The 24,523-nt window shown below is 35.8% G+C and overlaps 1 protein-coding gene across 1 annotated transcript in view; it reads right to left on the bottom strand.

Annotated features, from left to right (window-relative positions):
- Positions 1 to 24,523, bottom strand: part of ANK3 (ankyrin 3) — a 354,985-nt gene that overhangs the window by 125,742 nt on the left and 204,720 nt on the right. Inside the window, exons 19-24 of the mRNA XM_021712923.1 lie at positions 19,063 to 19,161; positions 11,696 to 11,794; positions 11,509 to 11,607; positions 10,902 to 10,997; positions 5,654 to 5,726; positions 5,426 to 5,488 (exon numbers count right to left, since the gene is read on the bottom strand). Coding sequence (XP_021568598.1) covers positions 5,426 to 5,488; positions 5,654 to 5,726; positions 10,902 to 10,997; positions 11,509 to 11,607; positions 11,696 to 11,794; positions 19,063 to 19,161 — 529 coding nt within the window. The remainder of the gene's footprint in view (positions 1 to 5,425; positions 5,489 to 5,653; positions 5,727 to 10,901; positions 10,998 to 11,508; positions 11,608 to 11,695; positions 11,795 to 19,062; positions 19,162 to 24,523) is intronic.

Below are 24,523 nucleotides of genomic sequence, written 5' to 3'. Positions count from 1 at the left end.
AAAATAATCCAATTTAAAAATGGGTAAAATATCTGAATAGACATTTCTCAAAAGAAGACATACAAATATAAATGCTCAACAGGTATATAAAAAAATCGCTCAATGTCACTAATCATCAGAGAAATACAAACCAAAGCTACGATGAGATGTCATCTTATCCCAGTTAAAATGGCTTTTATCCAAAAGATAGGAAATAACAGATGCTGGTAAGGGGAACCTTCATACACTGTTGGCAGGAATGTAAATTAGTATAGCTAGTATTGAAGTGCCTCAAAAAACTAAAAATAGAACTACTATATAATTTAACAATCCCACTGCTGAGAATATATTCAGAAGAAAGGAAATCAGTATACTGAAGAGAAATTTGGACTCCCAAGTTTATTGCAGCATTAGTCAAAATAACCAATACACGGAATCAACCTGTGTCCTTCAATGAATGAATTCATAAAGACAATGTGGTACCTATACATAACAAAATATTATTCAGCCATAAAAAGAATAAAATCCTGTCTTCTGCAATGACATGGATGGTACCATGTTAAGTGATGAACACTTATGGAATTATGTTAAGTGAAATAAAACAGGCACAGAAAGACCAACGTTGCATGTTCTTGTTCAAATGTGGAAGCCAAATAGAAAGGAACTCTATAGGGAGTATATGATTAGGGTTACCAGAGATTGAGAAGGGTAGTGGAGAGGGAGGAATAAAGAGAGGATGGTTAATGAGTACAAAAATACAATTAGACAGAATGAATAAGATCTAGTCTTCAGTAGCACAATAAGGTGACTATAGTTAACAATACATTATTGAATATTTAAAAATAACTAAGGGCAGAATTGGAATGTTCCTCACAAGACAAGGAAATGATTAAGTTGATAGATACTCTAATTACCCTGATTTGATCACTACACATTATATGCTTATATCAAAATATCACCATAAATATACACTATTATAATTCATCCATAATTATTAGAAATACAAATTTTAAAACATATTATTTATTAATATCTATTCTTAGTACTTTGTGATAATCTCCAAGAGGATGATTTGTTCCTTTTCCTAAACACACACTTCTTTAAGCTAAAAAAAAAAAAAATGTATTCTTGAGTTCTGTATATAAGGAAACAGACCAAGAGTGTATAGCAATGAAAGAGATGATCTATGCATTGGTGTTGACAAATAATCGATCACCACCAGTTACAGATTTGTCTATTACTTCTTTATTCCCACTGCTTCAGTTGAGAGAGGAGGGGAAAGGAGGAAGGGGAGGGGAGGAGAGGGGAGGGGAGGGGACGGGAGAGATAGAGAGATCTAATACCAGAATCAGACCCTCTTGTCCAGTTCTGTCACTAACCTGGTTGGAAAGGCCATACAATGCATACTTGTGTTTTCTTTCCTCATCAGTATACTGATAAGAATAGGCTTAGATCATCCCAACCTGCTCCTTTAATTTTTAAAGTCTGAGGATCTTAAGTTGCTTTCATTGGCCACCAAATTTGGTACAAAGCTGAGATAAACGTGACTCTCCTCACCCCTCAGGTCACTAGTATCTGCTAAAATTTTATTGGTTTATCATATCTCAAACTTAGACCTACTTTATAATTACTTCTATCACATGTATACTTAGCCTTTTATTTTTTCTTTTAATATTTAGTGTTTGCATTTGATTTGGAAAGATATTTTTCTGTTCTATTAAATCTGTAAGTAGCTAAGATTTAGATATTCTTCCAGGCAAGAGTTTGTCTCACCCAGCTGTTGTTTCCTAAACCTATTCAGAAAATTCATATTTCACAGAACCACCTTTTGGTTTTGATTTTACCTGGCTTAATTCCATTTCTCATTATATCTATCTACAGTTTCTTCAATCTATAACTATACCCCAACCCATTGCAAGCTAAAATAACATTTTATATGTATATTTTCAATTTACAAAATACATTTTATAGGAATTTACAAAGTAAGATCAGAGTTGAAGCCACCATAAAATCCCCTGGTAGGGGAACCCAAGCCAGAAGACAACTTGAAACTTAAACTCAATTTTCTTCTTCTCTCTGTCTCCCTTTCTTCTTCCTTCATTCCTTTCCTCTCCTCCTCCTTTTTCCATCCTTCTGCATGTACTTTCTCTCTCATATTTTCTCTTTTTTAATTATTAAATGTATTGCAAAATAAAAGCCTCAAACGGGCACAAGAATAATATATTAGTTTTGTGTGTATATTAACGTTATGTAGCTAATAGATATTTTTCTGGACAGACGACAGTAAGGCATCTATAATGCGTCTGGCCCTCCTAGGAGCTCTGCTTATCTTGCACCTGCATAATGTGTAAGCTTAAAACCCTGCCTTAGACAAGGTCTGCTTTGCTGGTACTTCAACCTTTGTTCGACTTTGTATCTTTGGTTCATCATTTTCCTAGGTCATTAAATAATAACATTGTCTAGAATTGTTTTCCTTTTTTTTTTCAGAAATTAATCCAAACATTCTTTCACCTATCATAATGTTTCATAGCAGACCAAAGAAAGAGAAGAAGAAAAAAGGATATGAGAAAGAAAAGAGATAACTCCTGGCATTTCTTTCTGTAATATTTATTTTTAGAATGTATATTACAAACTCTGTCCTCTTTTCTTTCTTGAGGTAAACTAGCAGTATGTATTGCTTATTATTTTTCTTTGCTTTTAAAAGCTGATAGTCTTATCACCCAAGTTATCAGTGTGATGACCTCTCACTAGTTCTTGTAGATAGATATTCTCACAACATGCTATGGTTTTGTGGAAATAAGTATCTGCCACACCTGCATAAGAGCTTACTCCAGTGAGCAGCACTAAATCTAACTAAAGTGACAATCAAAGCTCTGGCAAGACTATCAGGAAAATGAGTCAGAAGTTAAAACTATCATTAAAGTTGTAGGGGTCCTTGTAGAATTAAAATTTCAAAATGATTTGTTTGGGATTTGCAGTAATTAGAAATGCTAATTTAGGCAGCAGAGAGCAACATAAATACATGATAGGGCAAAGGTGGCTTACTAAAGCTCTTGGAAGCAAAATTTAAAGAACTTAGCTGACATTGATATTAATATGATTCAAATTAAATGTACATTGTAACCTCAAAAATATCCTAATCTTCAATAAAAGATTTTTACTATATTCCATGGAGAAAGCAATAGCCCTGCTATATTCTGCTTTGATCAGACTACACCTAGAATATTGTGTTGCGTTCTGGTCACCTTGATTTTGGATGGATATAGACAAATTGAAATGTCCTAGAAGAGTGACCAGGTCAGAGAGGCGAACAGTAGAAGGAGGAAGCAATGATACCCCCAGAGAAAAAAAAGAGTATGAGGAAACAGAAAAGTGTTTTTAAATATCTGAAGGATTATCTCATGGAAGAGGTAGATTTTATTCTAAATGCCATTTGCAAGCTAGTCTCCTCATCAAATTGGCCACATATATCACAGTGGAATCTATGAGTAGAAGCTGCAGGAAATTCAATACAATGAAGAATTTTTAATGATAGAACTGTCCAAAATGGACTAGGCAATTTTCATTATTTGAGAATAGGAACAGGAATTAAACAATTTTTATTATTTGAGGCATTTGGGCAAAGAAGCTGCTAAACAGAAGAGATTCCAGCAGTAGATAGTTATTCATATTGTGTGAACTTTAAGAACATTATTCTACAGTAAATTCTACAAAATCATGAAATCAAAAGCTATTTGATTCCAATAGCCCATGGATACACCCATAAAGAACAGGTCAAAGCTATTAAAGAAAAGATGGATCAAATAAGAACTAAAATTTGTCAGCTAATTTTAAATCCCCAAGCTGAAATAAATATTAAAAACTGATTGTCATTTCTAATTAAATAACTAGATCAATTATATTCAAATTTAGAAACGTGACGTTTCCCATTTTAAAAAATGATTTGGTTAGTTATCCACACATATAAGGCTGTTACGCAGTCCATTCAAACCTGGCTGCTCATCATTGTGGCTAATTGTGGATATTTTGTTAAGAGACCAGTACAATTTTAGGTCCATGATTGTCATATTATATTTTTTAATAATTTCATTTGAAAAAATACTTTTGACATGTTTTATATGCATATACACCTATGTAAGAATATTATTTTTTCTTTTATGCACTTATGAGATTACTCTGAAATGTTACATAAGAAAGCACTGAAATATAATATGACAGTAAGGCATATTACTCTAAAATCTCTAATGATTATACACATATTATCCATTTTGGGATGGAAGATATGTAAATATACACCTAATGTTTTAGAGGAAAAGAAAGAAAAGTAAGTAAAAGCATTTAACATTTATCAAAACAACATTACAAGCATTGAGGCAGGTCCTCTCAGGACTCTAAATGGCCCAGTGGCACATTAGCTTATTTGGGGTGCACAGTTCCCAGAGGTTATACACTACAGCAGGAAATCACTGGATAACAAAAAAGTTAAAGAGGCCTTGGACCAGTTAGGCTTTCCCACTATTTAAGTTCCCACTGAAGTTTGTATAAAATCAAAGGAAAGATTACTAAAAGGAAAAAAAAAAAAAAAAAAGGCCAACAACACTTAGACTAACCTGAAAGAAAAATGCTACATGACAGGTAGCAAGTTGAGGGCACAATAAGATAGAATGTAGTTCTGGAGAGCCAAATCATGCAAGAAAAAAACTTTAATATAAATTCTACCATGGTGAACATTTCATTATTACAGTGAAACTCCAAAATTTGCCATCTATTTTCCTCACTATCTAAGTTAGTTTTCCAGTGAACCTTTTAAAGATGCCATTCATTAATATTTCTATAGCATGATCTGGTCAAAAGTATTGATTTTTAGTAAGGCAGAAAATAGTTTATTTAAATATATTAAGTATAGCTACAATCATTTTTAATCTCTCTCATTAAGTTATTGAAAATTTCTATTTTAAAAACAGTTTCGTTCAGGTTGAGTTGTCATGATTAGTTCAAGATCAAAAGTTGTTTTTACTACAAAGTTTAGAGGAAATCTTAGAATGGGCATTTAATTCACTACCTATAAGAATATTTTCTCTTACTTAATTTAAAAAATATTTAATCATAAACCTTTATCAGATTTCCCTTTCTAGATTTCAGATGTAAACAACAGAAATCTCAGTTTTCTGTTTGACAGAAATAAATGGAAAGTAATACAGATCATTAGTAATACAGATCATTTTGCACTTTAAAGTTAGAAAATAGGGTCAAAGAAAGATGATTCAAAGAGACTCTAAAAAAGACAATAAGTAATACTAAATATGTATTTAAATAATACATAAATTAATAATCTCAAGGTAATATGAAAAGTTAGTATAACTCAAGGAAGTGTTATATTTCAAAGATAAGAAATGAAAGATAAGGTTGGTAGTTAAGTTTCATCACAATAAAAATTTACAAATACCTTCTTCAACATCTGAGATATATTCGCCATCACTGAGCATTTCAGGGGCATTGGCCTTACGAACTGCATGATTTAAGTGAACAATATAAGTGTGTGAAAAACACATACTCTTGATGCTACAACAAAATATTTCAATATTTCTAAAAACGTTTTTGCAATAAACTTTCTTCGGGTAACAACAAATACATAGCCACTCAATCACTGTGAACTCAAAGAACAGTTTCATACCTTCATCGTCAGACATATCAAGAACTTCATTCATTGTTTCTGGAACATTCATTTTGTGCTTCTCTGTGACGGTCTAGCAACAACAAAAAAAAACCCCAGTTATTTTAGTGTAAACTGATTGCACATTTTAATGTGATTATTCATTTCTTTCTAAATTAATCCATGGATTTCTTGTAGGACGTATGAGTTGAAAGTCTTAAGGCATTCCCACTTATAAAATGACATCAAAATTGTTGTCCCTTAGTGGTACAAATTTCCTCAGCATATACGCAGCAGAGAAAGAGTACAAAGTGAGAGAATTTTAGTAGTACAACTAAAAAGAAATAGGTCTCTAATAAGACTTTTCAAAGAAAAGAAAAAAAAAAGATACTGCCTCTCCTATTTCCACTGCTAGACTTGTTCATGATCTGACAAATCTGCCACCCCATTCCACTAAGATCCTGGCTGAAGATTAGCCAGATGAACTGCAAGAAATATGTCTTTATTACTTGTGTCAAGTTTTCCATCTATTTTGTCTTCTCCTCTTATATGTAATGTTGATTCCTAAGATAAATCAAAATATTAAAATTGCATACATTCACACATACCATTGGGCATGAAAAAATACTTTCAAGTAATGCATTTGTAGGATCATTTTGGCTTCCCCAAATTGTTTTTTTTTTTATTTTTTTTTTTGAGTTGGAGTCTCACTCTGTCGCCCAGACTGGAGTGCAGTGGCCACTCCCGGCCACCGCAGCCTCGACCTGTTCCTGCGATCCTTCCACCTCAGCCTTCCGAGTAGCCGGAATTACAGGTGCACGCTACCACGCCCGGCTGATTTTTTTATTTATTGTACAAATGAGGGCTTGCTAAGTTGCCCAGGTGGGTCTCGAATCCATGGGCTCAGACAATTCACTCACTTCAGCCTCCCAAAGGCACGGGATTACAGGCTGAGCCACCGAGCAGGGCTCCAAATTGTTCAAGAATAGGAGATAACAGTGCAAATGCCTTCCTGACTCTTATTCGCTCTTTGATAACTTTATACCTATGTAGATTTTATTCATCGAAAAGACACTATTAGCATTACTGTTTAGAACATCTTGATTTTAGCTTTAAAATGAGTTGTCTTTTAATTCTGAGCACATGAAAGGCTAATGGTTCAAAGGAAGACAGAGATTTGAGTGAGACAATTGGAAAAAAAGTCAGGTTGTTAAAACCGAAAAAGGGTACAAATTTACTCACTGTTCTTAGGAATGATACTTGGTAAATGTGATTTATACCCCCATTCCCAATTATTGTATTGAAAAAAGCATTATTTGGTGACTTTTCCAGGATGTAATACTGCAGTTGAGCACTTTAAAGAAAAATTTTTATTTTTAGAACCGTTTTAGATTTACACAATAATTGTGAAGATAGTACAATGGTTCCCATATACCCGACACCCTATTGCTAATATCTAACATTAGTGTGATAAATTTGTCACAATTAATGAATCAACATTGATACACTATTATTAAAATTCATATTTTATTCATATTTCTTTATGTTTTACCAAATGGCTTTCTTCTACTCCAGAACCTCATCTAGAATACCGTATTATATTTAGTTGTCATGTCTCCTTAGGCTCCTCTTGGCAGTGACAGTTGCTTAGATTTTCCTTGTTTTTGATGACCTTGACAATTTTGAAGTGCATTGGTCAAACAGTTTGTAGAATGTCCCTCAATTGGACTTTGTCTCTCTCTCTCTTTTTTTTTTTGAGTCAGAGTCTCCCTCTGTCGCCCAGGCTGGAGAGCAGTGATATGCTCACGGCCACTGCAGCCTCAACCTGCTGGGTTCCAGTGATGCTTCCAATTCAGCCTTCCAAGTAGCTGGAACTATAGGTGCATGCCACCACATCTGGCTAAATTCTTTTTTAAAAAATTTCTTTATTGGAGAGACGAGGTTTCGCCAAGTTGCCCAGGCTGGTCTTGAACCCCTGAACCCAGGTAATCCTCTCACCTTTACCTCCCAATGTGTTGGAATTACAGGCGTGAGCCATCATGACCCGCTTGTCTCATATTTTTTAAATGATTAGACTGAGATTGTATGTTTTTAGGAAGTTTACTCTCTTATCACACTATTGATAAAGGTTCATACCATCAACATGATTTATAGATGCTGACCTTGATCATAAGGCTGAGTCAGTGTTTGTCAGGGTTCTCCACGGTAAAATTACTCTATTTCCCCTGCTTCCATACTGTTTTCTCTGGAAGAAAATCACGATGCTCAGCCTACACTAAGCAGAGGGAAGTTATATCCTACTTCCTTGAAGGCAAAGTATTTTCAGAAATTATTTGGAATTCTTTTGTCTAAGAAATTTGTGCCTTCTTTTCCATTAATTTAATCACTTATTTATAATAGTATGGGTTTGTGGGTATTTATTTTATAGTTTGTAGTGTACTCCAATACTATTTTTTTATTTTGTTCAGATTGTTCCAGCAGTGGCCACTGGGAACTCTTTTAGCTAATTCCCATGTCCCTTTGACATACACGCACGTATGTGTGTGTTTGTTTATTAATTTTTGGTGGGGTGAAGAGGAGCACTTCCTTACTTTTTGGCACTCTAAGATGTTCCAGGCTCATCTTGTATATTTCCTGTGCTAGTCCTAGATCCAGTCATTTCTTCAGGGAGCCCTGCACCCTTTTGTTAGAGAATGGTAATTAGCAACAAATATTTGGGTGCAAGAGATATTCTGCTGATACCTTCAGTTCTGTCTGGACATACTGAATACAGTAAACAACGCAGTTTAAACAGATAAAATTTATATCTTTTGAATATCAGCTTCTATCCATTTGGTTTCTTATGCTGTTGTGATTGTAGTCTTATTAACTAAAGCATCTTTCTCAGAATTGCTACACCATATATTTTCTCACAGAGAAAATCGAAGAGGCATTCTTCTTTTTAAGGTTTTGAAAAACTGGTCTTTTTTGTAGAGGCAGTAGCTGCCGGGTTCCCAACAACCCGATGCACAGAGATCATGACTATGATAGAGGTTGAGTTATATTTATTTATTAGTTTAAGATTACAGACTCGCCAGCAACAGTGGCTCACGCCCGTAATCCCAGCACTTTAGGAGGCAGAGGCAAGAGGATTGCCAGAGCTCACAGGTTCGAGACCAGCCTGGCAACATGACAAGACCTCGTCCCTATAATAAATCAAAAAATTAGCCAGGTGTGGTGGTGCGCGCCTATGGTTCCAGCTACTTGGAAAGCTGAGGCAGAAGGATTGCCTGAGGTAGAGGCTGAGGATTGCAGGTGGAGGCTTTGGTGGCCATGAGCATGCCACTGCACTCCTGCCTGGGCGACAGAGTGAGACTCTGACACACACACAAAAATAAGATTACAGTGTCTACCCTGATTTGCATCAGTTCCGTCTAAGCTAATACACATGTACCTGCTAAAGCAGGGCTGATAAGGTGGTGTCTCAGCCTCAGATAAAGTCTCAAATACCTGAAATAAGGCTCTGGGTCTTTGATGACTTTCTTAATCAGCATGAGCACCTCACTTAGTGGAAGGTTCATTTGCTTCATTAGGCAAACAAGACATATCTTGTTAGCATGCAGTGTCTTCTCTCTCCTACAGAAAGTCACCAACCAAGTCAGCTGATGACGTTGAGAGTGAGCTGGCGCTATTCCTGCTTACACTGTATCTTTTAAAGGGAATCTGTGCCTTGAGACTTTTCTCTGTTTTTCAGGAGATTTTCTGAAGTTGTTTACTTTGTTTATAACTCTACTTTCCCTTAAAGCTATTTTGACTTCAAAGAAACATTCTGAAATTTCCTAATGGGTGAGAACATAATTTACATTCAATCAAGATTTGCATTTTGAACTACAAGTTTCAATTTATTTTTAACACTGAAATAAAAGTCTTATGTATCTATTACAATGACTTAAAATCTTTTCAAGCATTATGGCACTTGGCCGTTATTAAATAGTTTGTCTTCTTTCTTCTCCTTCCCCATTCTAGAGAAAGCAATATGGGTTAACTATATAATTAAGGATAATAAACATTATTGATTTAAACTCTTTTCTTGATAATTTAATAATAGATTTTAAGATTATGAAATACTCAAGAGGTGTATGAAATCAATGAGCTGAACTCTATCTCTTAGACAAACTCTATCTTGAAGTTTCAAATGTGCCCTGATTGATAACCACCGTGATAGTCCATTAAAGCAATTATTTTCTCCTCTGCAAGTTACAAAATTTCTCTTTTGTAATCAGTAGACTTATTTCTTAGTTTCCAAAACCTGCACATTACCAAATAAGTCCACCTGCAGATAGCTAGATAATCTCAAATCGTGTTGTTTTTTTTTTTACATGAAGCACTGTGCATACAAACTAAATTGCAGGTGTGATGCTTCCTTCATGTTGGAGAAGGCAGAAGAGCAAAGGAGACAAAGCTGTTAATTCCAAATGTTCCAGAGTCCTAAATTTATCCCGTATGGAGTCAATCTCTGGTCTGTGTGATGAGTCATGGAATCAGGAATAACTCAAATAAGTATTTGATATGGTGTAATATTTGTGCTTGATCCTGCAAATCCTGATGCAGTTCAAAGGCGCCTGATGGGGTTAAAAAGAAATGACTTATCCTAGAGGCTGCAGTTTGTAAAAATGTATCTGATACAACAAAGGCCGCCTGGAAAAGATTCACTTTAAATTCTAACAAAACACCCTATTGTTTTTTCTATGAAAACCTCAATAGATGGATGGAAACATGAGAGTGGTGGTCAAAACCAATTTTGATCTTATCTAAAAATTTTTTTTAAACAATGTACTTTTTTTTCACAATAATGACAATTCATGTACCATTTGTGCATTAAAATATTTTAAGGAACCATCTTAGAGTTTTCAAATTTTTTACTTTTGCCAAGGAAGAATGTTAAAATGTTTTGTCTTCAACATCATTTCATTAAAAGCTTTCTATATCAAAACAAATAAATAAATACATTTATCTTTATATGGAAATAAAAATTCTATAGCTAAAACTTCTGAATAGGTATTCTTAGTGTTTGCTATAACTTCTGAATAGGTATTCTTAGCGTTTGGAATTTTTATTCCTATCAGAAATGAGAAGTTTTTGCTATCCTACCAACAAAAACGTGACCACATCTTGAAACACAGCACTTAATTTATGAATGGCGGGAAAAAAAGGTTCATCTTAGAAAAGCCCAAGAAAACTGACTGAGAGCTGGCTCTCAGGACGGTAAGGTTCTGCATCCATTACTTACAGTTGTGGTCATAGTCTCTTCAGTCACTACCTTCAGTGTGTCCACCACCGAGATGTAGCCAAGGCGTCGGGCAATGCCAAGGGCGGTGTTCCCATTCTGGCAAGGGGAAACCATGTACAAAGAATTAGCAAAACTTATTTCACAAGTTTTGCTTATACAAAATGTAAGGCAAGTATCTCATCAGACCTATCCCACTGTCATACACAAAAAAGTTTCATTAGAGACATTCCTTGCACAAAACCCACCTAACCTGTTTCTACTTGTACAACAAAGTCTGGGCAGCTATGCATGGAATCAAAGAGTCTTTTTAGTGTTCTAAATAAGCAATCAATGAAAAAAGAACATATTTTTTTCTTACATATATACTTCCTACCAGGTGACAATGCAATCAGTAGTTTTAAAGTATGAAACATTAATCACATCTGTCTTGGAACAGTTCACCACATATGGCTATTGCCCTTTTTTCCTCTTATTCCTAATGAATGCTCTTTTTATGCCTCTTAATAAAGTAAAAGTAACACTGGTACGATGAAAAATGTATACAGACACTACAATCCAGGCCCATTTATCTCCTCTCTCTTCTCTCCAGCTGGCCCTTGGCTCTTACCACAGTGAGTTCATTGGGGGAGGCATTGTTCTGAAGTAAAACATTTATGATATGCGTGTGTCCCTGTTGAGCTGCTTGATGTAATGGTGTATACCCATTCTGTAGAAGGAAGATAGGAGAAATGATTCTTACTTCTTTTGAAACAAGGTCAATAATTTTGGTGGAAACAAAGGAGAAAAGGGCTTACCTTTGTTTTTGCATTAACTTTTGCAGAATGCTGGAGCAGGAAATTAACGATCTTGATATTTCCATAGTGGCAGCCCACATGTAGTGGTGTATATCCCATCTGTAATTACATTGTTTAAAAAAAATCATAAATATACTTTTAGCAACAGCAATCTTGGACAGCAGCAAAATTATTATTTAAACTTTCTTTTTGAGCTGGAAAAAAACAGGTTTTCCCCTATATAAAATATATTGCCCGTAATAATTCTCAGGTCTTGTCTTCGGAATAAATAACCAATTGCATATAAAAATAGTTATTTAACTCCCCAATGTGCTTTCTCTTGTATCAGCTCATTTTTTCTTGTAATCACTTTTCAAGATAGAAGGGAAAGATGGAGCCATCGACAGTCTAGACAGACCAATTCCATAGCTTCTTGTTGAGGGTCAAAAGAACACTTTATGGACAGAATTGACTGAAGTGTATTGAACATTTTATCCTCTGAAATCTTAAAACCTAGGCAAAAAATATGAAGTGGTTAAATGATAATGCAAAGTAGTAAGTAGGTCACCATCACAATGCATCACAGAGATAGGAAGAAGTGTAAAAACACCAGAGAGGAAGAGGCTGGAGTGAGTTCAGTTGGTTTGAGACATATGAACTTGATCTAGTTTACCAAGATCAACTTAGTCTTCCACTTTCCTACTTAACAGTCCCAGAGTTTGAAAACCACTGATTTAAATACAATGGATTGTTTCTCTAATTAGCATACACTGACCCCTAAGGAGTTATAGGTTCTCTCTCTCTCTTCATCCCCCCTACCTTTCCCTCTCCTCCATTCCCCCTTCTACATATGTATGTATGCATGTATGTGTATTAAATTTAGGCAATATTTTTTTTTTAAATAAACATATTCCAGATCCTTCTCTAGAGGGCCATGTTCATTATAACAGACACCACCACACAATTTCAGAGCTCCTGTTGATAATGCCACTGGCAGCACTAAATTGCTGAAAAGGAGAGCACTGACTTTTTATTGCAACATTTATAAGCAGGGATGGGGTGGTCGTTTTCAAGGGTCTGTAACTCATGTGACAACACTAATGTGTTTTTGTGGAGACCCTAACAAATGGATACATGTGTATTTGAAAAAGAGATGCCCAGACCACAGCCAATTATAGAATGTGTTGACAACTCACCAGGGATGTTCTGCCCTAGAGAGCTGACTTTGCTCAGACTTTTGTATAAAACAAACCAACAGTGAGCTCAGTCATGCTGACCAGATACTCCCTGCTAAGCTCACCATAACCACATATGTGAAACTTATTTATCATCCCAGAAGCCACTGAGTACACAATGGTGGATTTTCCTTTTTGGTGACCAGAATCCACTTGCCTGCTGTGTGGACTTTTTATTTTTTTTTTGGATACTAAGGAGCTCAGATGTTGCACTCACGATCAGAATGCTGTTTAGTAAGAGAATCTTCTTTTTTTTTTTGAGTTGGAGTCTCATTCTGTCACCCAGACTGGAGTGCAGTGGCTGCTCCCGGCCACCGCAGCCTCGACTTGCTGGGCTCCGGCGATCCTTCTGCCTCAGCCTTCCAAGTAGCTGGAATTACAGACATGCGCTACCACGTCCAGCTGATTTTTTGATTTATTGTAGAGATGAGGTCTCGCTGCCCAGGTGGGTCTCGAACCCACGGGCTCAGGCAATCCGCTCACCTCAGCCTCCCAAAGGCGCGGGATTACAGGCTGAGCCACTGAGCCCAGCTACACCATAGACATTTTAAAAACCTGAAAATTAAAGAGTTCTTCAAGTTTTCAGTCAATTTGCCTAAGTAATAATGCAAGTTTTTAATAGTTGTTGAGCTAAATGTATTAATTAGACTTATTAATATTTAGATATTGAATCACTTTAAATGTTTTAATGTGCAGGTTTTATTCATCTTTGTAGCTTCCCATCTCACTCTTAGTAAAACCCCAGGTCATTATAATGCATTATTAGGATTTCTCTGATTCTGGTTTTTCTTGTCCCTGCCCCTCCCCTCCCCGACACTCACCCCATCCATTAAATCTCTAAGCTCATCTCTTACCATTCTCTCCCTTGCTCACTAGGATTTAGGACACTGGTCTTTCTTGTTGAACCACACACTAAAAGTATCTTATTAAAAATATGTGTTAATGGCTAAGAAGATTCAACTTGCATTCAGAGAAAGCAGATTTAGGCTCCTCCACTTACTGGGGGTCTCAGTATTTCCATATAAAGTGGCAACTTGCACAAATATGCCCAGAGAAGTGGGATTTGAGAAATTCTTTCCAATTAGCAGCAATTAATTTTGGAAAGACCAACTTTTTTTTCCTGAATAACTGAAAAAACAAACAAAAAAAACCCATAGACAACATAATTGAGTAGTCTTTGTCTCTCTGTCCACTGCTGCCTCACTTACCACACATCATTACAAGTTGAAATCATGTTTTTTCTTCCTTCCGACAAGACTGGGTAGGGCTCTATAAAACCCTGCAAAATCCATCCTGGAGTCTTTAATAATTCTCTTTCCTTTTTCCCCTCTGTTGATTGCGGAGTGGTGGATGTTCACACCCACTCACTGATCAGGCTGCTCTTCTGACACATGAGAATCAGGGAAAGAGGGGGATCAGTGGCCGATAGCCAGATTCCAGAGGCCAACTATTTGTGTTTGAAACCACCTCTGCCACTCACTATCTGGATGACTTTACACAAGTGATTGAACCTCCCTGTGTGTTGGCTTTATGCACTAGAAAATGGAACTTAATAATAGTGCCAACCTGATAGTGTTGTCATAGGATAAAATATGTTAAATGTTTAGACAGTGTCTCACACATAGCATTAGCTATTATTATCTTATGACCAAAACCTGCATATCATAGGTGCTAAATACATATTTTAAATCTTTAATACATGAAGGGCTGAAAGAAGGAACCAGAAAAAGATCCAGAGGAATGACTGTGTTGTGTTTGCCAAACTAGAAAAATTGTGTAGGAAGAACAGACTCAGGTGGCATATTCTGGCTGGTACATCTGATCTATGGTACCTTAACCCAATATCTTATTTAGTAGTAATTAGGTGCCTCCCTGTATATGGCTTGGGGGGGGGAGTATAAAATCTTCATTTCCCCCCATCTCCTAAAATCTGTGGCCTTCTAGAAGTCAGTGCTTAGCTTTCCCTGAACTTGGCATAGTCTTCCTCAGTGAACACACCAACCCACAACTACAACTAGTACCTGATTTTATTTCAGTAAGAAAAAGTTTTAAAATAATTTTTAGTGTTGATATTATTTTAAGGAATATCTTTATATTGTCACATTATACTAGCCATTCCTTGGTAATATGCCAGGTAAAAATTCATGGAACAGTGCAAAATGTTTTTATAAATAGCTCTTTCATATTTTAGATCAGTATAAGTAATGGAAATTAGAAAAGTACATTTAATAACAATAGGCATTTTTCCTTTAAAAAATAAACCCTCTAATAATAAGCTCCCAGCATTTCATTTCCTGAAGAAAGTACAGCTGAAATTCTCAGCACACTAAAAGAAAAAAAAATTGACAATTTTTCTAGTTTTTTTTTGTTTTATTATTCACCTCCAAAGTTAATGTGGCATAAACTGAAAAACAAAAACAAACAAACAAAACCTCTAAGGTATTAGAAGAGTCAAAGATTATGAAAGAATATTTTTGCAATAATAAGAGAAAAATAAGTAAATTTTCATCTCTAACCCTGGCCCAGCTTGTCCCACTTCTGACACCCTTATAATTTTGTTAACATTTCTTTTTTCCTTCTGGCACCTTCCTCTCAGCACATGAACATAATTATATGTTTCCAATCTTAGAAACAAAAAGCATTCTTTTCAAATATTTATTTTCTTTTCTAGGTCTCTATTCTCCCAAAACTAAGCTTCTTGATAAAAATCATCTTCATTCACTGTTCCCTCCCATCTTCCTCACATCTCGCCATCTTCACTGCTCTAGTGACAATGCTTTCTGTTGAAGTGCCAGTCCCATTCACGTCCTTTCTGCTTCTTTTACCTAAAACACCTTCCTTGACAGTCTTTCATAACTTGGCATCTATATCACATTATTTTCTGATTTTCCTCCTATGCCAGACAGGCTCTCTTCCCCCTCCTGCATCCACGTAAATGTCACTGATCCTAGGGGTTTTGTCTTTGATTTGTTCCATACTCTCTCTCTGTGGTCACCTTTACCATCACAACATGAACTAATACATTTATTCAGAAGATGCCCAAATCTGGATCGTAAGTGCAGTCTTCCTTGCTATGTCCTAGGTCAATATGTTAGCCATTTATTAGATTTTTCTTCCTGAATGGCCCCTAAGTAATCTACAATTCAACATACCCAATACAGAACTCACTGTCCTCTTTCCCCAGCTGGCTCCTTCTCCTTCATTCCCCATCTCATTGAATGGACTTGTGATCACCGAGTCCTGAATTCATTCTGATTTTCTCACTTTTACTCAGTCTCCATATACACACGGTTAAGTCTTAACTGTTTTCCCATCTTTAAGTGTTCTTAAACTTCTCTCCTGTTCCTTAACTTCCCATCTGCCACTTATCTGAGACCTTCTTTTTTCTTCCCCTGGACCTCAGAAATAGCCTAACTGCCCCTGCTCCAAGCTCTTTTATCAACTTATTCTTAGCACTCTTTCCCAGGATCTTTGTAAACCAGATTGTGGATCTTACCACTCATGTGTTTAAAACCTTCGGTGGCTTTCCAGGGCAAGTAGGATAAAAAGCTGAACTGCTTCGCTTGGTACCTTAAGACGGTTGAGATCTTCTATAATCTCCTAGCAGCATCTTAGAACATGATTTCAATTTTTTTTTTTTGCTTATGCTCCTGTGATACTGAACCAACTATAGTTCCCCTCTATCCTCTCCACCTTCATAAAACCTCAGTTATTAGCTGTATCTCTAAAATTTAATATATATGGTCAAAATCAGGCTTTGTACTGATTAGCTCAAACAAGTGATAGTTTTCTGTGCCTCAAGTTCCTCATCTGTAAAGCAGGGATACTAGTTTTACCAACTGCAGAGAGTAGTTTTAAGAATTAAACAAGTTAACAAAGTACTCAGAACACAGAGAAAATGGGTAATACACTTTGTTATTGTATTATGATAATTACTATGTGTTTTCAGCTCTACACTATGAATTTATGAGGGCAAGGGGCATATCACCCACGTAAGCATTTGGCAACCAAAAGGAGATCTATAAATAAATGTGAAATGATAAGTATCAAATAAACTCTTAAAGCTTTTCATGTCTCACACACATTAAAATAAACATAACGTACAATTAATTCCTTAATTAGTATCCTCTGAGAATCAATGCCTTTCAGGGGTGGTCTAAATCAAATGCTTCAGGACATTATTCTTTTAAAAAAGCAAAAGCATTGGCTTCATTTTTGCCAAACACTGACTATCAGATCCTGTGGTCAGTGGCACATTTTAGTCTGAACTGATTCAATGAACTTCAAATGAAAGGGATTGGGGGTTGGGAACGGTAAAGGGTCAGCAAACCAGGAGGAGGGCTGTGAAAGCTGTTACCAGGATTTTCTAGTCTTTTCCTCATAAGAGAAAAGAGGTCTTGATATTTTTATCATTATTATTTTTTAAATTTAAGCCAATGAATTAAATGGTATGTATCCTACTGTGCGCTGTGTGGAATGTCTTCTTTACCATGAAAATCTGAAAGTTTATGGGAGATGATAAACTCCTTAATTACAAACTGAAGCGGTAAGCACCAGCAACCCAACTCTGCACTTCTGTTCTACTCTAATTACGGGACAGTCACAGCTTCACTTCCTTTTGGTGACTGTGATTTTCGCTGAGAGGAAGAAGGGAAGGAAAAGAATTTGTAAAAGATAGAGAGATGCTTTCTGAACTAAGAGGCTGTGCCTCATTTGTAAAAGACAGGTACGTCCTTCAAAATATTATGCTGAGTGCAAAAATAATGACTGATTGTGGCCCAAGTTGGGCTGGGTTAGGTGGAAACCCTGGAAGAGGCCTGAGCTGCTTACAATGAGGGTCATGTGTGCAAATGAGAAGTGGAAGCAAAAGACTCCCTCCTGTTCTCTCTCCCCATTCCCCACTCTCACCAGATCTCCTTGCCTTGAGAATCATCGCTGTACTTTCTGGCAGGATTTTCGTGCATGCTGGGGCAGAAAAATACTGAGTAACTTGACTTAGTCCTTACCTTCCTTAAATTTGTATCTATAAAAGGAGAGATAACCTAATAAAGTGTTTCAGTCTTTGTATATGTGTAAATAAAACAATGGAGTGAATACATTTGCCACGAAGTTGCAAATATCCAAAGGATAGAAGTCTTTCTTGATGAAAGTATTCAAACAATGCAAAGAAAATATGCTAAATTTAGTCTGATTTTGATGTCTGCAATGCCTTTTTACTTGCTAATTTCTGGTGATATTTCTGTATTATTAATACTTTAATATGTTCACATACTTCAGCACTTGTCTATATTATATACAAAACTGCTTTATTCACACCGTACTATTTAATAAGCAGTCTTTTTTGTGTCAAACATATAGAAAGAACAAAAACATATGTTACAGTAGATGACACAAATACGATATGAAGAGACAAATATTCAAAATATGGTCAGATAAATGAGATTAAAATGAAGTCATATCTTTGATAATGACACAAAACATCCATTTTTCTTATATGTGCTTGAGCTGTGGCATTATATGAATCAGTATTTCTTTTTCTTTTTGAAAAGAGCTATTTTGCCTGAGAGAATGCACACAGACCATAAGGAAATTAACAAACAAGCAATAATTGATCAAGCCTTAATTTGTCCTTTTTTGTAAGTCATGCTGAACAAACTCAGAGGTCACAAATTACTGATGTTTGTCAATTTGTCTGCATTTCAAAAATCAGTCACAAGTACAAACTTTTACACTCAGACCCTGAAGGATGTATCTGCTCTAAGGAGACTCAACAGTGTTAATACAGGGGGATGCTGATTTGCAGCTGGAAGAAAGTATCCAGGCCATTAAGGACAAAAGTATCTGGGAAGCAACAACTACAAACTTTGGTGTCCCCTGCACAAATATACATTTAAAATACCACATATAAAAGATATGATTGATGGTTTTTCTTTTTTGAGAAACTTGCCTGTGGCAGGTTTTTCTGCCTGCCATGAATCTTCCTTTTTCCTTCTCATCTTCTTGCTAATAAACTATTTTAAAATGTAAAAAAAAAAAAAAAAAAGAAGGGTTTTCTCCCCCTGTACAATTATAGTTGCTTCCATGCAGGAGTCACCAAATGGCACTTTGTAGCATACATTCTTTTTTACATGGGAAAAGGAGAGGGGGATATACCTTTGTCTGGGCATCGACATGAGCCCCTTGGTTTACCAGGACTTCAGCCACATTCACTCTGTCTTCTTGAGCTGCCAAATGGAGTGGGGTCAGGCCACTCTGCAAAAGATTCAACGCGCACAGTCACCTTACAGAAAGGAATATAGTACACATGGCCGTGTTTGGGAAATAATTTGTGAATTCTAGTGCAGTAAGTCTTGAATTTCTATGTTAAAAAGCTATAAAATAAATGTGTATACCATACTATAGTAGCAATGTGACAAACTGCTACCAGCATCCCTAATGAAAAATGTCAAGCATGCTCAAAAGTGGAGGGGATGGAGTGAACCTGGTATACTCATTATAGACTCAACAGTTATCAAGGTTTTCCTGTATTTGCTTCACACATTTCTCTTTTTCTTTTCACTTGCTTCCTTGTGGCCATATTTTAAAACAAATTCCAGACGTTATCCCATTTTCCCTCTGCACACTTCAGTGTCATATCTAAAAATTAGAGACTGCATCTTAAACAAAATTATGCAGGAGTTTTAAAACATTACCACGGACACGAGTTTTAGCAAAAAATTACTAAAATAATAGCTGTTTACAAAGTGAACACTGACATATGATGACAATATTTTCTCCATGTTAATACCCAAGATCTGACAAATATTTCCATATGTGGATTCTGGGTAGGAAATGTAAGGTGAATGAGCATTTCCGGGTCATTTAGATGGTGTATGGGTTTAATGAGGCTGAATATTGTATCTGATCTATCAGAGAGTTTGCAGACCACAAGATTATTCTCATGACCAAGAAAAACAAAATCACTAAGAATATACTTTGGTTTTAAAAAACCACTGTCATTATAAAGCATTTTTATTTGTCATACTTAAAAGAGAGTTCGAGTAAGCACTTTCATCCACTATGAGCAGAGAAGTTAACATCTTGATCTTAGAGGCCTTTCACCTCCTCTAGCATCTGTGCAAGGGGAACGTCAGCCTGTCCTATTCATCAGAGGAAGGAGGGAACCAAAGGCAGCTTCGGGAAGAGCACAGAGCCATCTAATGCAGAACATTACTACTTATTCAGGGGTTGCTATTCCATCAGAAAAATTACAGGATTCAGAAAGAGTCATTCGCTAGTGACTTTTTAATAATGTTTATAGAATTTTGGAGGAAGCTCACTCAAACTGCATAAAGGGAAAATGTGAAAAGGAAGAGTGATACATTCACTTGAAATCCAAGAAAAATAAGCCAGGGCCAAAACTGGCACCACCCAAGCACTGACATCATCATAGAACAATGATCCATGTTCTACTTTGGAGAAAATAAGATGTTCTACCATAACATTTTGTGAAAGTGTCATGGTCAACTCTATACTAAATTTGAAACTTTTCGACACCCTGAAGATATTTTACCAAGTGGCTCACAGCAAAGAATGAGAAGTGTGTTCTGGGTCATGCTTCCCTGTCTACATTTACGCGGCTTACCTGGTTTACCCAACTCTGCATGGAGTCACTTCCGGCCTCCTAGCCTTCTCTCCCTGTCTCACTAACAGGTCACATGAGTATATTTATGTTCACACCTTCTATGCACATGCCTGGATTAAGAGCATCATAACCCTGCATTGAAACTTTGTTTTCTTGTCTGTTTTCCCCAAGCCACTGTTAGCTTGTTGAGGCAATTATTGTATCTTTAATCTTCATATAATGTGTCTAGCATCTAGCATTCAATCCATTCATTAATTGATTACATCAGAGAACAAATCAAACATATTTTAGGTGAAACAGGATACATTAAATAAACAAAATTTTACTTTTATATTCATGGTTTTGGTTAATAAGATCTTTTAAAAATAATATGAAGGACACAACAGCCCTTTTTGGATTCAGAAAGTTATCTGCTACTCTTTTATGGGGTTTCTAACATTGCTCATCTTAAAATAGCATTTATTTAAAACAGAGAACATATCAGATTAGATTAGCAACAGTGCTATTAAATATTCTTTTAGCTGTATAAAAAGATAGGTATTCGTGGCTTGCAAAATCTAGGTGGGAAATTGGAACATGAAATGCAAAATTGAATCAAATCAAACACTAGCACTTCAGTGGTAACTTGGGGTTTGTGATTTTTTTTTCTTTTCTTAAAACTGCTGGGGGAATTGCTGATTACTAGGAAGGAAAGAATTATGTCAAAACAATGACGTGTTTAGCTCAACATAAACTATCATGAAAGCTAAATCTTCTTTTAGCAGTTATTTTTTAGGAAGGAAATAAAATGTATTAAATGGGAAGGAGGTAGGGTAGATGGGAGAAGGGTGGAGGGCACAGTGATGCTTAAAATGATGGCAGCTCAGGAAAAACTGACAGAAAAACTATCAAGTAGTTCCTTATCAAGTAATAAAGTCCTGTTGTTTTTCTGTTTTCACATCAGGGTATATTTAGTACTTTATACCTAAAAATGACACCTGAGAAAGGAAGCAAAGTTTTACAGATGCCTTCTTCTTAGACACTTACTAGTTACTGCAAAGTGCTTGGAAGTTCCTTAAGTACAGCATGCTAATAGGAAGCCAGCTGACCCTTTAAAATTCCCTTAGAAATATCTCTGCTTAATCCTGGATGTGGTGGCTCATGCCTGTAATCCCAACATTTTAGGATCTCAAGGCAGGGGGATCACTTGAGATCAGGAGTTTGGGATCAGCCTGAGCAACAAAGTGAGATCCCATTTCTACAAAACAAAAAAATTAGTTGGGTGAGCCACGATTACGCCACTGCACTCCTGAGCGACAGAGTGAAACCCAGTCTCAAAAAGAAAAAACAAGAAATATCTCTGCTTAGGTATCATTTATTCAGGAAGGTGGCCAGAAATTTCCACGTTTCCCTGATTTACTACATATGTGTTTTGTTCTTCAGAATTTTCTTTGCTAATTTGTAGTCTAAGGCAAACACTGAGACATTTTTTTCCTCAAGTATTTTCAGCAAAAACATTCTATATAAATCTAAGTTGAATTTAAGGTAGAGTATATGTTGTACCAGTTGATTGCAGAATTGTAAAGAAAAAAGTCATATTATAGTTTGGTATCAGACCTATTGAAAATGTTAAACATAGGCTACCTGGAAACGTGTTCTCCATTGGCTGTCTCACCAGTGCTTCACCTACACATATATTTCTGAGTAACTGTTTTCCAAGAGACATAAACTAGTGGAGTTTATCGTTGGATAGAGAGTACAGAGAAAGGACTCATAAGAAAGCTGATCACTGGCCAAGAATGGTTTCATTATGGTTTCACCCAAATGGTCTCACACATCAGCCTATAAACTGAATGAACGAGAGAAAAGGTGTAATGCCATTGTTCCTTCTACTACCTCAACTCAGAAAGATTGATTACTTACATGTTGTTATTATTACTTGATTTCTATTCATACTTATTATCAGAAGGCATAGCATCCATAAGCCTAATCATACTGCCTTGCTATCTTACCATTCTTCTTCATTTTGTCTTTTTACTTACCAGCAGGAACTTGTTTATTTTTGCTCCCCCTTTACCATAGCCTCATAATTTTTATGAATACCCCCAGTCTCACTGGAATTTGAATATCTTGCTCTGTTCCCAACATCCCACACTATCACATGTTCCCTGAAAGTGAATCCAGGAATTTAGGTAAACTAGATTTTTCTTTTCTTTTCTTTTCTTTTTACTACTGTGAACCATCTTTTATGAAACCCGAAAAAGAGCAGCTTTCTTATGGAATGACAAAACTTGTGAAAATAAAACCAGTTTGAAAGAGAAAAAGGAAAGAATGGAAATTGCTTCTGGAAAATAGAAGTTTTACAATGTGCTTTGTTTGCCTGCTCTTGGTTAATAAATTTAATTCTATAAACATTTTTAAAAACTAGTAATTTGGACTAAGTTCTCAATAATATAGGAATAAAACCTTTTAAGGTGTATATATTAACCCTTGGTTATATGGACTGCAGATTTTTAGTAAAAAAATCATGTATTTTAAATTAATAAGGGTTAACCAACAAACTTAAAGTAAAAAATGAATATAAGGAATGCAAGGATAAATGTCTACATGTAATAGTAGATTGTAGTGATATAATGTGTTTTTTTGTCACCCCATGCTGAAGTCAGTAAAAATAAAGCCAAAAACTTGGGTAAAACCAAAAAAAGAAAAGAAAATGTTAAATTTTAAGCCAATTATCAAGGTACTATATTATCCCTGGCAGAATGAATGAAATACAATATTCTGGGCTCACAAGAGAAAATATACTTGAGTAGGTATCAGAATGTGCTTCAATTTGAGATAGGCAATGTCCTCTTCATTATTAAGTCAAGTTGAATTTTGCAGCAGATGATTCAAAGACTGACCTATAAACTGGAATATCAACTGTAGAAAATTCAAAAGCTTAAATAAATCCTAAGTATAAAAACTATTTGAAATTTCTTTCAGATTCCTATTGATGCAGAGACTTGAATGCCTAAAAAGGATGTTTAAAAAGAAAGAGATGAGATGGTCAGGCATGGTGATGAGTTCATACCTGTATTGCCAGCAGTTTGGAAGGCCAAGGTGGGAGGATCGCTTGGGTCCAGGAGTTCAAGACCAGCCTGGGCAACATAGCGAGAATGACGTTCTAAGCAAAACAAGGAATTAGCCAAATGTGGTGGCATGTGCCTGTAGTCACAGCTTCTTGGGAAGCTGAGTTGGGAAGATCACCTGAGTCCAGGAGTTCTAGGTTACTGTGAGCCAGGATTGTACCACTGCACTTCAGCCTAGGCAACAAGTGAGACCCTGGCTCAAAAACAAAAACATACATACATACATAGAAAATCAAATCAGTACACTAGAAAAAAAATATTAAAAAGGTGTTGACTCTGTAATTGTTTAAAAAAAAGGATTTTTAAGATATTAAAACTGAAAAAAGGTGTCTCTTATCTCCAGTGTAAGTCTTTTAGTCTACAGAATTTGTTAATTTATAAATCTGGGAATTCAGATTAGTATGGAGTAAGTAAGCTTTTTCAAAAATTGTAAAAATTCCAAAATTAAGCCAATTTTTTTTGACTTAAAAGAAGGCACACCTTTAAAATTAAATTAAAAAAATAAATTAAAATAAGAGAAGGCATTGAATGTTATCTCATGTAATCCTTAAAAACCTCTGTAAAGTAAGTATTGTTACCTTCACTGATTAGAGGAAAAACTGAAAGGTGACATAATTTGACCAGATTATACGTCTGGGGAAAATCAGACTTAGGATTCGAATTCTTTGTGATTTCAAAACACAGTACCCATGATAAAAAATGTTTAAATAACTTGTTATTTGTCACCATAAGACTAACGCTATTTTGGGGCTGGGTGCCATGGCACATGCCTGTAACTCCAGTACTTTGAAAGGTTGATTCGTGACCCACCCAGGCAACCTGGCAAGACCTCGTCTCTACAATAAATCAAAAATTAGCCGGGTGTGGTAGCACACGCCTG

This window comes from Carlito syrichta, unplaced genomic scaffold, assembly GCF_000164805.1.
Source record: "Carlito syrichta isolate Samal-C Ts95f unplaced genomic scaffold, Tarsius_syrichta-2.0.1 Scaffold303726, whole genome shotgun sequence".
Taxonomy (NCBI): domain Eukaryota; kingdom Metazoa; phylum Chordata; class Mammalia; order Primates; family Tarsiidae; genus Carlito; species Carlito syrichta.
The sequence above is the reverse complement of the archived record's forward strand: the minus strand, read 5'-3'. Positions and strand labels throughout refer to the sequence as shown.